The sequence below is a fragment of the Tamandua tetradactyla genome, chromosome 5 (assembly GCF_023851605.1).
Source record: "Tamandua tetradactyla isolate mTamTet1 chromosome 5, mTamTet1.pri, whole genome shotgun sequence".
NCBI lineage: Eukaryota > Metazoa > Chordata > Mammalia > Pilosa > Myrmecophagidae > Tamandua > Tamandua tetradactyla.
The window spans coordinates 54,634,818-54,652,629 of NC_135331.1; the positions used below are offsets into that span (position 1 = coordinate 54,634,818).

At 34.8% G+C, this 17,812-nt stretch overlaps 2 protein-coding genes across 3 annotated transcripts in view; one reads left to right on the forward strand and one right to left on the reverse strand.

The window, feature by feature from the left end:
• GFM1 (G elongation factor mitochondrial 1) overlaps nt 1-11,984 on the forward strand; it is a 61,322-nt gene extending 49,338 nt beyond the window's left edge. For both annotated transcript variants that reach the window (XM_077160886.1, XM_077160887.1), the window contains exons 14-18: nt 2,762-2,924; nt 4,563-4,707; nt 9,751-9,911; nt 10,692-10,745; nt 10,883-11,984. In XM_077160886.1, the coding sequence (XP_077017001.1) occupies nt 2,762-2,924; nt 4,563-4,707; nt 9,751-9,911; nt 10,692-10,745; nt 10,883-11,014 (655 nt within the window). In that variant the 3' untranslated portion in view covers nt 11,015-11,984. The remainder of the gene's footprint in view (nt 1-2,761; nt 2,925-4,562; nt 4,708-9,750; nt 9,912-10,691; nt 10,746-10,882) is intronic.
• Nucleotides 11,985-15,561: 3,577 nt separating this feature from the next.
• RARRES1 (retinoic acid receptor responder 1) overlaps nt 15,562-17,812 on the reverse strand; it is a 45,089-nt gene continuing 42,838 nt past the window's right edge. Inside the window, exons 5-6 of the mRNA XM_077160889.1 lie at nt 15,820-15,882; nt 15,562-15,738 (exon numbers count right to left, since the gene is read on the reverse strand). Coding sequence (XP_077017004.1) covers nt 15,625-15,738; nt 15,820-15,882 — 177 coding nt within the window. The 3' untranslated portion in view covers nt 15,562-15,624. The remainder of the gene's footprint in view (nt 15,739-15,819; nt 15,883-17,812) is intronic.

The following is a 17,812-nucleotide window of genomic DNA, read 5'->3' on the forward strand; positions in this document are numbered from 1 at the left end:
TTTCCATTTCCCAACTTATTACATGCTGTATTAGCTAGGATTCTCTAGAGAAACAGAATCAGCAGAAAATATCCTTAGATATAAAATTTATAAAAATATCTCAATGTAACGTGGGAACGTAGAGTCCAAAATCGGTAGGGCAGGCTGTGAAGCGGACTCCGATGAAGGGTCTGGACAAACTCCACAGGAGAGGCTTGACGGCCAAAGCAGGAAGAGAGACTGCCCCTTCTGAAAAATCCTTAAAAGCCTTCCAGTGATTAGATTAAGCATCACTCATTGCAGGAGGCACTCACTTTTGCTGATTACAAATGCAATCAGCTAACAAAAAATTAAATAAATAACAATATAACAAATGCAATGAACTGTGGATGCAGCCAATATGATCATGATTTAATTCTATGAAATGTCCTCATAGCAACAGATAGGCCAGCACTTGCCCAACCAGACAAATGGGTACCACCACCTAGCCAAGTTGACACATGAACCTGACCCATGACACATGGTATTTAAAAAAATTAACTTCCTATTTAAACGTCAAACAAATAAACTATATTAAGAGAATCTCATTTCTTATTCCTACATTTTGGTCCTTGAAATCTTAGTTATTTTAGGTTCATGAACGTTTAGTCATCAGTCTAGTATATTCAAAGTTGAGTAAAATATGGGTGGCCTTTATGGTAACAAAATTATTATGGATTTTATTAATGAAGTTAGTTATTTTATGTAACTATATGAACATAAAACACATAAAAACACTTTTGACTTATCATTTTGGTACAACTATAGTCAGTACAAATCTACAAAGAAGAGGTTAAAAACAAAGCTAACACAATTCTGATGAACATAAATTTTAACGTGAGATGTTTTGCCAACACTCAATTGCCTCTTACAACATGCCAGTGGTCTGACAATAGAGATAGGGGATCCTTTATCTTCCACATGCCTGTATAGCTGCCTGCCAAGTGATGTCTTAGTTCTTCTACCTCTTCTCTATTTAAACTAATGCAAAATCAGTCTTTGAGCAGTGCCCTGTGTTGGCTTTTGGAGTGAAAATCATTTATGGATTAAATCAGTTTGTGATCTTTTCTTTTTAGCTTTCTAGAAAAATACTTGGTTAAAGGCATTGGTTTTGGTACAGAACCTGGCCCTGCCCCTGATAGCTGCGTCGTGTTGGACAAGTTATTTAGCTTCTCTGACACTCAGGTTTCTTATCTATAAAATGGAGATTAAAAATAGTACCTGTTTCATAGGTCTGTGGTGAAGAATAAGACAGTCCATAAAAAGTGCTTAGCATGTGCATGGCATTTTGCATTGTTTGGCACCCATTGATTATAATCCAGATATGGTCCCTGAAACTGCATGGAATTACTTGTTGGTGAGTTGGTCTTCCAGACCAGAGCTATCCAATAGAATCTTGTGCCATGATGGAAATTTTCTGTTTCTGTGCAGCCCAGTATAGTAGATACTCCACGTGCATCTGTTGAGAACTTGAAGTGTGACTAGAATGACTGAGAAACGGAAATTTTTATTTTCTTTAGATCTAGAGTATTTTTTGTGTAGAGATTGTATTATTATTGTCAAATTGGAAACAAAATTATTAAAAATTTACAGAGAACTTGTGTTTCCCTAAGAATATGTTAGCAGACCACAGTTTAGGAATCCCTTTGGTAATTCTCTGGTGACTTGGTACTTATTTCCCTTCTGCTTTCCTGTTCTCAGTTCTGATAGCTTTTACTCCTCCCTGGACAATTAGAGTTTCTGCATTTTGTGTTTACTGGCCTATCCTGATGCTCTTGACCATTAGGACATTATTTGAAGACATATTTAATAAGGCATGTTCAAACTTCATCTCTCTATGAAATCTGTCCATTATAAGATGGCACTTCCTATCAATATTTACTTTTTCCAAACTACTCACTGAGCTCACACAAGAAGTTACACTCATTAATGTCTGTTTATCTGCAGTTTTCTGCACATAATTCCAAAAACAGCTGACCTCTTCCATCTAACAATGTTGAAGTTTTCAATTTAAAGGAAGAAATGCCTTGCATAAAGTAGGTACTCGTGACATATTTTTTCAGCGGAATAGCCTGTGTTTATATATATATATATATGAAATGTTTCTAGTCTACCTTGTCATTAGTGATTTGAAGTAAATACTGACCTGTGTCCATATATGTCTATATGAATGGCTTATGTTTGTCTCTGTCATCTTGTCATTAATCATTTTTAGGTGTTTAATTATTCCACCCTTTTCTTGTATTGAGTCAATTTTTAACCTCCGAGTAGTAAAATCAGATAGGAGCTATCTGAATTAACTGTGGCCATCAGAGCGCCTATTCTCCAGTAGCTCCTCCTGGTTATGGAGTTTAAGGACAACACTGTGTTCCAGGGCAGGGACATATTCCGAAAGAAGTGGGTTTGCTCTTTGGGATGTGGGTCACTAGAGCAAAAGCCTTCGACTGACCTTTCTATTTTAATGACTTGACTTTTACTCTATTTGAAATTCAGAATTGACAAAATTGGGGAAAACTGTTTATCTTTTTGATGATGTTCCCCACTAATACCCTAAGTAAGAAGAGAAAAGAGAGTGTTGTTTTTTAAATACATTCTACAATGAAATTTTATAATACGGCCATCATGTATTCAAAAGGAAAATTATTATTTGTTGCTTTTCGTTTAAATTAATAGGCGTTACTTACTTTCGGTAATAAGATAATGCTGTGTTGATTTTGTTTTTCCTCTCCTAAATCACTTTCAGGTTTGAGTTTACACATAAAAAACAGTCCGGTGGTGCAGGCCAGTTTGGGAAAGTGATAGGTGTACTGGAGCCTCTGGACCCAGAGAACTACACTAAGTTGGAGTTTTTGGATGAAACATTTGGGGCCAATGTTCCAAAGCAGTTTGTGCCTGCTGTAGAAAAGGTAAAACAAAACAAAGACTTTCTTGCATTTTTTAAAATCGTTTATTAGGCATCAAAGCATACTTTATCTATCACATTGTCTTTCACTGTTTGTTTCAATTATAATCCTGCTTCTTTATCTGATAAGCTTTCCATTTGATTCAGAATCTTCAACTCTTTAAATTCAAGAGTTTTAACTATTTGCTATGATAATAATGGGAAGGCATCCTGTTTCTCTATCATAGTGAGTTACCACATTTCACTTGATAATTGAGGCTTCTTCATTGATTGTAATCAGCAGTTAAATTTGGAGTAGTCATTATGGATTTATAAAAGTTCTATGTGTACTATTAGTAGCATGCTCATTCTATAGAATTCCCAACACATGGGTTCTGCTATAATCTCTGCCGCTAATTTGTTTGGTCTTTGTAAATTTATAATTCACAGTGTTCTGAACCATTTCTTCGTTTGTAAACTGCGAATAAAATACTTAAACTGGTACCTTTTTCAAAACTGAGGATCAGTTAAGATTATGTGATAATGCTTTAGGAGTTGTGAAGTGCTTTGAACGTCTAAGAGTTGAGTGGTTTGTTTGCTTTCTAGGTCACTTGCTTTAGGCTGTTGTAAACCTTTAGCAACTGTTTATTCTTCTAGGTTGAGGGTTGGGTCCTTTTTTTTTTACTTTTTAACGTAAATCTTGTGTAGTAACAGGTTTTAATTTTGGTTTCAATAGCAGCAAACGTTTTGTGATTAATAAATTTCACTATACTTTGTTTCAAGGCAATATTTTGTCATACACACACTTTTCAATATCTTCTATTCTCCAAAATTAATGTAGGTGCAGTGGAGCTTAGATTATTTCAGCATGCATAGTTTACTGTTTTAAAATGTCAAAAACATACTTACCTATATGTGCCAAGTTATCGTCTTGTAAGAAAAAACTAACTTGAATATAGGTGCTCTATAAATATTTGTTAAGTGACCATGTGGAAAGAAATGGCAAGTTTATCAGATTATACTCTTTAGTGTGTGGTGTGTACTTTATATTAATTATACCTCAATGAAACTTTTTTTTTTTTTGGCATGGGCAGGCTCTGGGAATCAAACCCGGGTCTCCCACATGGCAGGTGAGAATTCTACTGTGGAGCTATCCTTGCACCGTCCACCTCAGTGAAGCTTTTTCAAAACAAAAGAATTGTATTTGGAAAATTGAGATTACCTTTTAGTTATTATTTTTACTGACATCATGTAACTACTGGTCTGGAAATGAGGCAGAGAACAGATAGATAGAAGGGACTTGACATATCTGTTGAATAAATGACAGTATAGATGAAGTTATTTTGTAGGGAGTTCCTTACTTTTACCCTTCCTGTGTTTCCTCATTGTAAAGTTAATATCATGCTATCTCTATAGTGGGTTATGAAAGTTAAGTAATTCCTGAAGATGAGGGTATGAGAAAGTGATTATTACCACTCTCACTTTCAAAACAACTTACACCTTTTAAGTATTATCCTTTTCCAAGGGCATTACTTATCTTGGATGCCACAATAATAAAACTGAATAAAACATTCATAAAAACATTAAACTTCTGAACACTAAGAAGTTTGGAAGTTCTTGGTAAAGTATCTGTAAGTGAAATCCCTTTTGTATTCATTAACAGGGGTTTTTGGAAGCCTGTGAAAAGGGTCCTCTTGGTGGACACAAGCTCTCTGGTCTCCGGTTTGTCTTGCAAGATGGTGCGCACCACATGGTTGATTCCAATGAAATCTCTTTCATCCGAGCAGGAGAAGGTGCTCTGAAACAAGGTATGTTGGTGTCCCAGAACTTACTGCCTTAGAATGTCTGTTCTACTTGAGAGACCATCAGAGCCTTAGGAGACAGCACTGTGTTTTTGGTTCTCTGCCCTGAACACTAGGAACTACACCAGGGAACATGGTTGGACTGGGACTTGCAAAATTTAAAACATACCCTATTCTTATAAATTATCTGGTATTTTTTTTCATATGTTTAATAGGTAATCTGTAAGCTCTGAGAAGACAGAAATACTTAAAAGAAATATTTTAAAGGAAGATTAACTGCAGTCATGCTAATTTTAGTGACTTATTCAAATGTCAGAAAGCCCATGTTTGTAAGTCATTTTATTGTGTATGGCATTATAAGTTTTAGGCATTTTGAGGATGGCAGAGTATTTTGAAAGAATTCAGTGAACATTATTCATAGTGAAGATGTCTTGCTGAATTACTGAAACTGTCTACATTTTCCACACAAAATATGTGTACTAAAACCATGATGAACCACAACCTTAAGCTATTGGAAATTATCTGATTCTTTGCTTTTAAGAGAGAAAAGGAAATGACAGCACAGCAGTTTTGACATCAGGGTTGTTAAACAAAGGATCTTCAATTTGAAGCCACAAAATTCATTCTTTCTCACTCTACCATATCCATTACATGGTAATTCATTAGTGATGTCCATAAGTATCTTTATTTATCACAGGAGAATTATATTATGATTCACAAAAAATTTCAGAAAAATTTGTATGAAACAAATTTAAAATAGAAAGTGGAAAATTAAATTAACTTCATTTCCTAAGCATTCTGTAAATCAGGATTTTATTGATTCTGCATGAAATTTAGACTTTTGTTGTTTCTAGTCTTATTTCACATTTGTGATTGGGTGTCGGGCAATGCTTGGAGAAGGAGAGCAAAATTCCTTTCCTTGATCAAGTTACTATTTCCTTATTTTATTATTTTTCATAAACTAATTGGAGCTAAATAATTTGTTTTAATTTCTCAGTTGGGAAAGCAAGATAGAATTTTCCTTTTTTAATATTAAAAATGCTGTCAAAATCTGTGTTCTAGAAATCCTGTCATAATCTGAAGATTGTGTTAATAGTTAACTGGGAAATGAAATCACAAAGAAAACAGTCGTTATTAGGCATGGCTCAGAAAAACACTTAATGTTTTTCCTCCAAGTGCTTATAAAACTTAAACTGACAAATTAGTTGTAATCACGTTATACCTTTTTAAAAGTACTGTTAAAGCAAACTAGAACTCACTAGTTGTTCTATGCTGCTGCTTTTCTTGACTGGAAGTTGGTAGCTTCTTAGAGAAAGAGATTACATAAAGCCACATAATTAATAGGGTTATCAATTGACAAAGAACCTCATCCTTTTTAAGTGTTTCTATCTTTAAACATAGATATAAACAAATATAGATGTATATTTCTATAAAAATATGCATTTATCTATAAAACATGTATAATATATCAATGAATATCAACTAAACAGTTGAATATGTACCATTTAGTTTTTAAATTCTTTATGTATATAAATATTATTAATATGATTAATTGCCTAGTAGGTATGCAAAGGAAAAGCACTAAATTAAAATTGAGTGGAGAAGTATTGCTTTTTGCCAGATGTGAATGTTCAGAGAGCCAGGCTGCTAGCAAGAAAAATGAATTACTTTGCTGTTTCTTCATCTGATTTTTATTTCTCCATCTTTGAAAGTCAAAAGTATAGAACAGTAAAAGGAAGTTCTTGCCAAGCTTAGTAAGAAAATCAGCTTTTCCTTACATATGAGAATGTCAGGGTGAAAATGGTGGTAAATGAGCTTTGTTTAAGAGGAGCTTAACACATTGACACTATTGTGCTTTATCAAAATTGGAAGAAAATATTTCAGATTCTCATGTATTCTTCATTAAAAAATGAAAACTGGGACTAAGCTGAGTCACATTTAAAATTAATCAGTGGGGTAACCTAAAACTAAAATGTGAAATTGAATGTTCCGAGTAGGCATGTTTCAACCTATGAATGTGACCATTGCCAGTATTTTCTGTGCCCATTTTTTCAAAAAGAACATCATGTTTGGTTTTCCCAGAAATGCTAAACTTGTAGCCAACACACAAGAGAAGCAACGGCCTTGCCAGAGTCATCTTGTTATCTCATTTAACTTGACAAGGGGCCACATCCCCTCCCTACACTTTTTTTTAAATCTCCTCCCCTGTTACCTGTTGGGCTTTGAGTTTGAATCTTTCATACTTAACTGTGTATAAATGGGCAATTCATTTGAACTTCCTCAGGCTGCTTGTAGTTGCTAATTCCACAAATATTAAATGAGAATGTACTTGAAAACACTTGCACATAAATACTTGGACATAGTGATGCTGGTCCCTTTTCCCTTCGCTTTACCTGTGACCTGGCACCATATCATGGCATCCATACCCAGCTAGTTTGTCTCAGAGTATTCCTAATAGTACATCTATTGATCACTTATGTGCCATATATTGCACTGCGCATTCTACATGTATTAGCTTATCTGATCCTCACTGGAACCTTACGGTTAAGAAAATTGAGGCTCAGAGTAGTTCATTGAATTGCCCAAGGTTATAGGCTAGTTAGAGGTGAGGCTGAGAGTTAAACTCAAACCAAAGTCTAGCCCTTGACCTCTTTCTCACATACCCTCTTCAGCACCTGGCCTGGTGAATTCAGTGTTACTCTTAAGGGTTTGAAATAGAAACATTACCATCTTCTACCACCACTTTTGATTTATAAGGTCCTATGATAGTATTGGGATTTTCACTTCTTCTCTTTAGAAGCTATGGACCACATGAATCTCCTTTAGGAAAAGTTGCTTTTATTACTTGGTTGCCATGTAGGTATTAAAAAATGGCTGAGTGAGTTAGCTCTGGAATTTTGTCACCCAGGAAAGGGTTGGGTGAAGATATGTACAGGGCAAAGTTCTTTTGGAAGTGTGTCAGAAGGTGGATTTTGGAAAGAAAAGGTGTTCAAAAGGGGGGATCAGGGTACGGAGATAATGTAACTGAGAACTTGACAGCCCATCCCTAAAAATTAAGTCATGGGCACTAGTGTTGTGTCCCCTTCCTTCCCTTTAAAATCTTAACCTTAAAACCCTTACACAATCTAATCTTTTTTCATGACTGTCTTAGTTTCCTAGGCTGCCATAACAAATTGCCACAAAGTTGATGGCTTAAAACAACAGAAATGTGTTGTCTCACAGTTCTGGAGGCAAGAAGTCTGAAATCAAGATTTCAGTGGGACAGTGCTCCCCCTGAAACCTGCAGGAAAAAATCCTTCCTTGCCTCTTCTACCTTCTAGTGTTTGCCAGCAATCCCTTGCATTCCTTGGCTTGTAGATCATGGGCTGCGCTGTGTTCATGTGGCTGCCTTCTTGTGTCTCTCCTCCTCTTCTTATAAGGTCATCAGTCCTATTGGATAAGGGTAACCCCCAGTCCAGTTTGGCCTCTTCTTAACTAATTACTTCTCCAAGTAAGGTCACATTCACATGACCAGGGTTAGGATTTCAACATATCTTTTTAGGAGACACAACTTAATCATAGCACTAAATTATGGAAAGCATTAATAATATGTTATTAAGCCTTGGTATGTCTGTTCACATCTCTTTCTGGAGGGGGTACCTTCTTCCATATTCACTCCATGTCTTTAGAGCCAAGGAAGCTCTGCTGTAGTGCTAACCCATGCAGTAACAAGAAATAGAGCTAGCTTAACAGTCTAGAATGTTGATCTCCTGCTTTAAATGTCTATGTAAAGTTCTATAGGCCTTAACTAATGAAGCTTACAAGCCTGGGATATTTCCATAAGTTGACTTATTCTTTTTTTTGGAATAAAATTCATTAATTAGGACTAATTACTCAAAGGTAGGTCTGAGCTAAGAAATTATTTGAATTAGAAAATATTTTGAAGAAATGCAAGTATATTACATGGCTTTTTGTATAATTATTAGACTGTCAGCTAATAGTGTCTTTAAAAGAAGTATTTTAATGAATATATTAAGAATGATACTCCTTAGTTTGTCACAAATGGATATTCTGAAAAACTGTGATTATGTAAAGACAAAATACTTTATCTGTCTTCTCTGTGTTTTGCTTAGAGCCTTTGTTTGGAAATAATTTAGCTAGCCTGAGGCTGACATAGTATTCTGCAATATCACAGTCTAAATTAAGTATGAGTATCTGAAAAGTTGTATTCTGTTGTCTCCACATTGTCTACATTTAAACATCAGTCAGCATTTATTACAGCAAGGAAAGTTTTCTGGTTATGTGGGATGAAAAATAGGCCTAGACATACTCACTGAGTTTCAGCGCTTAAATAGCACTTAACATCTAGTCCAGTGTCTGTATTTTGAAGATGAAGAAGCTTGAGACCTGAATAGATTGTTTTTCCAAAAGGAATATAACTTGTTAGAGGCAGAACAGAATCTAGAAACTTGATCTTCTAATTATCAATCAAGTGTTGAATTGTTCAGCCTAGAAGAGGAGAAGACAGATCTCAGGCATGACTTGATTATTATCTCCCAACTATATGAACGGTGCCCTCATCCCCCTCTCGCCCCATTATAAAAGTTGTATTCTTATAGTAAAGAATAACTGTCTGCCTAGGACCAACAAGAAGGAAGGGATTTATATTCATCAAAGATTAAGCATCCTTATCCCTGAAGATTTTTGGAAAGAGAATACAAAACCCTCAACTGGGTAATTTAGATGATAAAGGTCTTAATCAAATGTTATTTTAAGATCCCTTTTTTTCTGTGCATACTTTAAACAGTTTTAAGGATAAAAATATGGTAATGGAAATACTAATGCTAATACTGTGTATTGTCTTATTGGCATTTTCATTTAGAACAGTAATTATTAATTTTACTATAAAATTTAGTCCTGATCAAATATTTTAACATTTGTGTGCACACCTTTGGGAGAGCACCATTCATCTCTCCCTTTCATATGTCTGGATAGAAAAGAGTTCCAGTTTGCTTAATGGAAATTAATAAGCTAATTTATTTGTTGTTGTTATTGTTCTTTTTAACCCAGCCTTGGCAAATACAACATTATGTATTATCGAACCTATTATGTCTGTGGAGGTGACAGCCCCGAATGAATTTCAGGGAGCAGTGGTTGCAACTATTAGCCGGCGCCATGGGGTTATCACAGGGCAGGATGGAGTTGAGGACTACTTTACCCTGTTTGCAGATGTAAGTGCTGTTGGTCACTGCTAACCTTGCTTTTATTAACTTCAGAAGGAAATCAGAGTTAGCTTTGTTTATGGAGATTGAAGAGCAAATTGCCGTATTTCCCTGGCTGAGTGTTGAATTTGTGTTTATATGTGGGGTAATTTCTGTAATTTGCTATTAGAGCAGCTCTTAAGGTCACAAGCTAAAAATAAGATTCAATTCCTTTTGTGAATTTGTCATTTTTTTCAGATGTGTGGTTATTGTTCCTTCTCATAGCCTTAATTGCATAGCTGCTTTATTATAAATATGTTATTTCTATAATTTATTGGGAAAGTACTTAATTCTCTTGTCTATATATTGCTAGGTCTAAACGTTGTGGGAGAAAATATTTATCATATTTTCTCTATCAACAACTGCTATCAGCATATCAATGAGGTGTTCAAGGGGAAAGTTATATTAACATTTTCACAGAAGAAATAATTTCTGAATATCTGAACTAAGGCCAGATAGCAGGCTGTGCATGAGGAGGAAAATCTGTCGTGTTAGTTGTACTAAGAGACTGTGAAACTGAAAGATTTGGTTTGTAGTTGTGACTGTCAAATGAAGTTATTTTCAAATGAGCATTTCCACTGGGATCAAGAAAACAGACATGTTTCTTTTTTACTTTCAATTATTTTAAAACAATAGTTATTAGTTGACACCCAAATCTAAAGAAAGTAAATGGTTAAGGCTTCTCTCTGTATCTTTCTCAAATATTTTTTAATAAGCAAGGCTAAAATATCTACTGTGTTTGCTTTTTAGGTCCCTCTAAATGATATGTTTGGCTATTCCACTGAACTTAGGTCATGCACAGAGGTAAGGAAGTGTTGGAACTTTACTACAGTGTCCCTCCAAAGAGTACCCTTAAAAAAATGATCAAATTTGTGAAATCCTGTCTTTGCATGACTTTGATAGTTGTAAAAAAGTTTTCAGTTTTTTTTTTCAACTCCTAGGGAAAGGGAGAATATACAATGGAGTACTGCAGGTATCAGCCGTGTTCACCAACCATGCAAGAAGATCTAATTAATAAATATTTGGAAGCTACAGGTCAAGTTCCTGTAAAAAAAGGAAAAGCCAAGAACTAACTTTACTTACTTTGAGTTGACTATCAAAGTGAAGCCACAAGGTTTCTATACTTTAATAAATTCCGGTGGAATGGATTCTGCTGCTGAATCAGGAGTTTTAGAAGTCCTTCCTGTTATTTTCAAGAACCTCTATTGAGAAAGAATTCATATCTCAACTCTACTGATTGGTTTTATAGTTTATAGAAAAATATCAAATAAAATATCATTTCTGAAATATATTTAATATCTATTTAAGAGATGAAGAGACTAATTTGGGTTATACTTCTAAGTTTAGAATGTGTTTAAGTTTCTTTTCCAGATTTTTCATCATAAGAGTTCTCAACATATAGAAAAAGTTGAAAAACAGCACAAGGAGCACCCATATAATTTTGCTATACATTTAACAAGTAACAATTTAACAATTTGTTCATCATATCATAATTTGATTTGCCATACTTGCTTTATCTGTATCTATAGTCCATCTGTCTATGTCTTATACCTCTGTTTTAATTTTTTTTTAATTATTTTGATGAAACTTGAAAGTGAATTGCATGTGTCATGACACTTCTCAGAGTGTCACCTTTTAACAGGCAAGCTGTTTTGTTTGAGTACATTCCATATGATCTTAATAGAGGATGTTTTTCAGATTCTTCATCAGGATATTAAAGTACTGTCTATAGTTTTAGCTTTTTAATATAGAGGTGATTGCTTAAATTTGTGGCTTCTATAATTCACTTGTAATTGCCCCTGCCTTTAAGAGTTTATTTTCTTGCAGCCTGTCTGAAGTGAGAAACAGACCCTTGCATGTGATATTCTTAACTGTGTTCATTTTAATGTTTCCACAGTCCTGAAGACTAAAATGTAATTTATAGAGTTGCTGTCCAGTTTCATTTACCTGGTAATTATTAGTTGAATTTGAAATCTGTTGAGAGTAATCATAGTTGTTCATTTTAATGTTTCCACAGTCCTAAAGAATAAAATGTAATTTATAGAGTTGCTGTCCAGTTTCATTTACCTGGTAATTATTAGTTGAATTTGTAATCTGTTGAGAGTAATCATAGTTGTGTATTCACTGAGATTGTGAAAGAACAAATGTTAGGCTTTTATTTCCAGAAATAAGTTGGGCTTTCCCAGACAATCCTACTATATTGTTTGGAATTGCTGCATCCAAAAATCATCAGATGTCATAGCTATATCCTAATCCTTAGCTTTACTGGATGATAGAAATAAAATAACTGACTTTAAATTCCTTTCGTTTTCCCAATTTATAAATTTGGCTTTGTATTTTAGGTACTAGAAAAAAGTATTTTGAAAAAATATTGAGCACTTGTTTTTAAAGCATTGTGCAAAATGCTTTAAATGCATTATCTAATTTGCCTATGAAAGTAGTTACTATTATGTACATTTTGCAATAGAGGAAACAAAGGCACAGAGTGGGTAAATAACTTGTACGCTTTCAAATTGATAATATAGTTATGAATATTCATCAAACCAAGTGCATTTCTCCTTGAATATATGTTGATGTAACATCATCAGTCCTGAAAAATGGCCATTTCATCAGCATCCTGTACTATTCACAGTACCTTTGAATGAGGAAATATTTTTATAGAATTTAGCACAGTTCCTCTGGCTGTTTTCCACAATCAGAAATATTAGAACTGAGATGAATAAATTTGGGCATGTTTTTGATTTGTTAAACATTCTTATTATAAACTTATAGTGTCAGAAGAGATCCTAGATATTTAAATCCAGAGTTTTGTGGGCACCCTGCTGGTGGAAGTAACTAGGATAGCGTCATGAAGGGGCAGATCTAGGAACAACACCCACACGCGTGCTAAGGCAGTAGTCCAGATGTATTGGTAAGACCACATCCCTGCCAATGTCTGTAGCAAGGAAAGATAAATAAAGATTTATTCATAAATGATACTTATACTGCTATAATAGTAACATAATTATTGTCTAATTTAAAAGAAAGACTTTATCCCTTGGGTTGGATAGTGGTAGCAGCTTTAGGTAGTGCTGTGCTGATTCCAGACTCTTGCTGTGCTTTAAAAATCACCTGGGGTGGGGTGGGGGCTGGGGGCGGGTAAGGGTGTTAAAAATAAATACCCAGGTTCAATCCCAGATATTCTGATTCTCTTACTCAAAAGAGGGGGCCCAGCATTTAAAGTTTTTTAGGTCATTCTAATATACAGTCAAGATTAAATATCACTGCAGTATTGCCTGAACTTAGACCCAGTACAAAATGGAAGATCTGTGAAATCTACTTGTCATATAATTAATATTCTTCTGTGTGATGTTAGTGCTTGGGCTACTGGTTCTTAGTTTGATACTGTTACAATCAACTTTTTAAAAGTAACTGTTATTCCTTTTCTTGGATTGTAGAGTTGTAAAATCACTAAAATTTAATCAATTCTGAAGTTTAAGATTTTTCATATTTTAATGTTTTTGAAATCTGGGTGAGTCTTAAAATTGATGCCAAAAGAAACCTGCCAGCCATCAAATAGGAATAAATTGTGACATACGAGAATGTATCCCTTTGTGGAAGATACCTATTTGCATTACTGAAACTATAAATGGTTGAACTGGAGCTTTAATGGTTACTTAAACTACCTTCAAATGTATAAAACTGGAATGCATCATTGAAATAGTTTATCGTGTTCAAAGATTTTGTGTGTGTGTGTGTGGGGGGGGGCATTCATTTGTCCATTCACATAAGTGCCAGTCAGCATTCTAGGTTAATGTAGCACTTTGAAAACTAGTAAAGGTCACAGAATAGGCTGTGGAATTTTCTGAGCTGAGACAACTGGTATAATAAATTCATGTGACATGAGGACTATCATTCAAGTGCCAAATAAATAAAAGCTTCCAAATGACTTTAAAAATAACTGGTTTAACGTCTAAACAATTCATAATTCAGGGGAGGAAAAATGAAACTGAGTAGAATTAAATGGAATGCAGATAAAGTGTGGTATTATTCCCTATGTTTTAAAATTCTGAAAGTTCTAAAGAGTTCAGAAAAGTGAATGTGATGTTGTGTATAGCTGTGAGTGGTTCAGAGTGATTGAGAAAAATTTTAGACTCAATGGAGAAAGGATTTAAGACGTTTAGTTTTTTTATTTCATGGCAAGGCCTCTGAAGTAATTTTCCTCTGTTGTTAGTAGTGAAATATGCTAGTGAAATCAAGAAAGTAATTGTAGAGTTTGTTCTAGAAAAGATATCCTAATAGTGATATTTTTGAGAAATTTGTAGTTGGTTTAACTTTTGTGGGGTTACTAGAAAATGGTGTTTATATGATGTCTGTATATATAGAATACCCCTTCATAATCTATAATACAGGAATAAATATGTTAAAGGGTTGCTGTAGAGTCATTTGCTGGTTTCATGCCTCTAGTCTCACTCCTTAAAAATATGTTGATGAAGATGAGAACTTTGAGAAAGCTGAGACTGGAAAACAAATGGCAGGTAGAGCCCCCTTTAAAAGACTGAGTAACAACCACAGGACATTGACTATACTATCATAATGCTCTTGGCATCTTCTCTCAAGATCATTTAGAGGACTTCAGTTGGCGGAGTTTATCACTTGATTTTGGCATGATTTAATCTTTGTGGGCTTTTTTTTTAATATTTTAGAAAAAAGGTAATTTCTCTGCATTAAACACATACTTGAGGGATCTGATGTTTTCTTTATTTCCAATCAAGTGGATGCTTGGAAGATAAATGCAAAAGGTTGGGATTTTAAATACAGAAATACATAAACTAGATCTGCAAAAAAAGTAACAATATCCATCTTATTTTGTTGGAGTCATCCAGGTCTTCAAAACTTTTCTTTTTAATATAAATGTCTCAATTTGATTATGGTACATCCTGTGTCTGCTTTGATAAATTAGTTGGGCCAAAACTGGGTTCAATATTGTCTTTATAAATGAAAATTGTCAATATATGATATACTTTCAGTTATATTAGCATTCCATTTAATACATGTTCACAAACGCTCAACTTTATCTGGTAAGACATTCTGTGTATTTTTTATTCGTTAAATTTAAACCATCTTCAGATTTCACTTAATTCCAATTTAGCATAGATTGTGCCATGCATTCAAATTTCTGCAGACACATTTTATTTAAAAATGGAAACATTTAAAAGTAGATATCTAGTTAAAAAGGAATACTTGAAATTTTAAAAAATAGTAAAATTCCTTGTATACAGTTAATATTTTTCCCTATAATTTGCTCTCATTGAAAATATATTATCTATTTACATGCTGGATAGAAGTAATTGAGTAATATAAAATTGGTTATAATGTGTTCAGAATAATGAGAAATGCAGATTTAGAGATGAAATCATTGATTAAAAAAACAAAACTTCTTACTGCTCCAGTTGCAGCATTTACTAATCTGACTGGGTTTTAAATTTAGGGCTGTGACCCTGAGGAACTTGCTGTGTGACCCAAGTGAAAATCCAGAATACCAAGATCTTTTAATTTTTGAGAACTTACCATCACAGGCCTTCCCAAATTACTAGAATACCTTACACCTTAGCTGCTTACTAGAATAATGAGTTAGCCATTTAGTATGAGCAGATCTTTTTTATTTTCAGAAATTACTAGGCTTTGTTGGTGCCACCGCCGATCATTCTTCAGTTCCAGAGGCTTCTTCTAGTGTCTGTAGCTCTTGACAGTGGTACTTCACTTTCAGTGGTTTGCCAGGGTACCAGACCAAGTGGATACGACAGGGAATGATTTCCTAGGAAATAATAGCTATAAAATATTATAATCTGCAGAAACTTCTGGTAAAGACGACTCTGTATATAATTTTGAATTTTACCTGTGTAGAAAATTCATGAAGTAGAACAGTATAATCAAAATCAATTGAATCATCATTCGTGTTCTAGAGGAAAGGGGAAAAAAGTGAATGTAAGATAGGTTTATATTAGTTTAGAATTCTTGTTTTTGATGGGTGCCTTGAATCCCTTCCTGTTTTGTAGATTCTGGCCTCATTTCCTTTGGTAGCATCCTCCATCAAAGTATGGAAGTCATGGGATTTCTTATTTTTGTCACTGAGTTAATTAAAAGTCTAGTTGGTTGTCTTTGTATCACTTTGTCTCTTTATCTATTTATCTATCTATCTCACTATCTATCTATCTATCTCACTATCTATCTATCTATTATGTAGTCTGAGATCTGTGGGGACAGGAAGAATTCTTTAACAACCCTAGCAATCTAGATAACTGTATGCACCTCAAGCCAATCTATTAAGTCCTGATATACCAGGCAATAAAACATGGAGAAGGGCAACCAGTGTTTCTAGAATACCTACTGTATTTGCTAGGGTTCTCTAGAGAAACAATCATCAGGAAATATCTGTAGATATAAAATTTATAAAAGTCTCTCATGTAACCATGGAAACACAGAGTCCAGAATACGTAGGGCAGGCTGTGAAGCTGTCGACTCCGATGAATGGACGATCTCCACAGGAGGAGGCTCGCTGGCCGAAGCAGGAAGAGCCTCTCTCTTCTGAATCCTCCTTAAAAGGGTTCCAGTGATTAGGTTAAACACTCATTGCAGAAGACACTCCCCTTGGCTGATTACAAATGCATCAGCTGTGGATGCAGCCGATGTGATCATGACTTAATTCCGTGAAATGTCCTCATAGCAACAAACAGGCCAGCGCTTGCCCAACCAAGCAGGCCAAGCTGACGCATGAACCTGATCATGACACCTACTACGGCCCAGGTTCTGTGTTTGGCACTTTATGCATGTTCTCCAACTATCTTACAATAGTGGTTGCTGCGTGAGCCTGGTTTTACAGGGGAGGCAACTTGAGTAATAGCTAATAAGTGACAAATGGGAATTCAAGACCATATCTACCTATTCCAAAGCCCACACTCCTCCTGCTACCTGCTATACCATCCTGCTTCTAAAACCAGCGTACTGGATATTTACAGATTGGAAGGCAATCTAGCTTACCTCTTTTGTTCACTTGATTGCTATAAATGTTTCTAGTGACTGAACCAACCATATCTTTTGCTATTTTTTCAAAACATTTTTTTGGCAATGATGCTTACCCCTTTACCAGTAAAAATGGAAAAGAGGAAATAAAAAAAAAATACCCAATTTGGATTATAATTAGTCTTCTATCAGGTTTTTATCAGTACTACTAAAGAGTATGAAAAAAAAACTTGATACTAAGTTTTGTCTTCTGTTTGCCTACATTGATAGGAATTTTTACAAGCCATGATATCTTCAGCAGATGGGGAAATTGTTGGAGGGAGAAGAGGCAAGACAGGACCTGAAGTACTTAAATGAGCTGTGTTTCCATGGCGACATTTTTGCATTCATGGGTAGGTTTCTCTCCTGCCTGGCAGTGTACCCACAAATGTTCAAAGCAAACATCCTGAGGCACAAGCTGCAAAGTCAGATAAATTTATGAGAAAAAAATTCAGTGTCTATTTCATAGGGGAACAGTTTCTGGAGGTTTCGGTTATCTGCCTACATGTTGGCATGTATTTAGCTTTGTTTGACCCTCACTTGGTAACTATCTTGACCTTGGAAGAAAATGGTTATCCTGAGATGTTCCATGCCGGATGGCTGCTATGTTCTGTGATTTTGTCTCAGACTCTTTTACCCTCTGCACTTTCTCAAGGCCTGAAGGTTTTATGCCATGTATTTTTATAATTTAAAAATTGGTTTTACTACTAAAACAGTGTATTCTTCAGGGCAATGCCTTCTTCTACGTTTGAACACTGTATTTCTAAAGAAAACAATGACAGAATACAGGTTTTAGGCAAAAAAAAAGAGGCAGGACTTGAAACAAATGA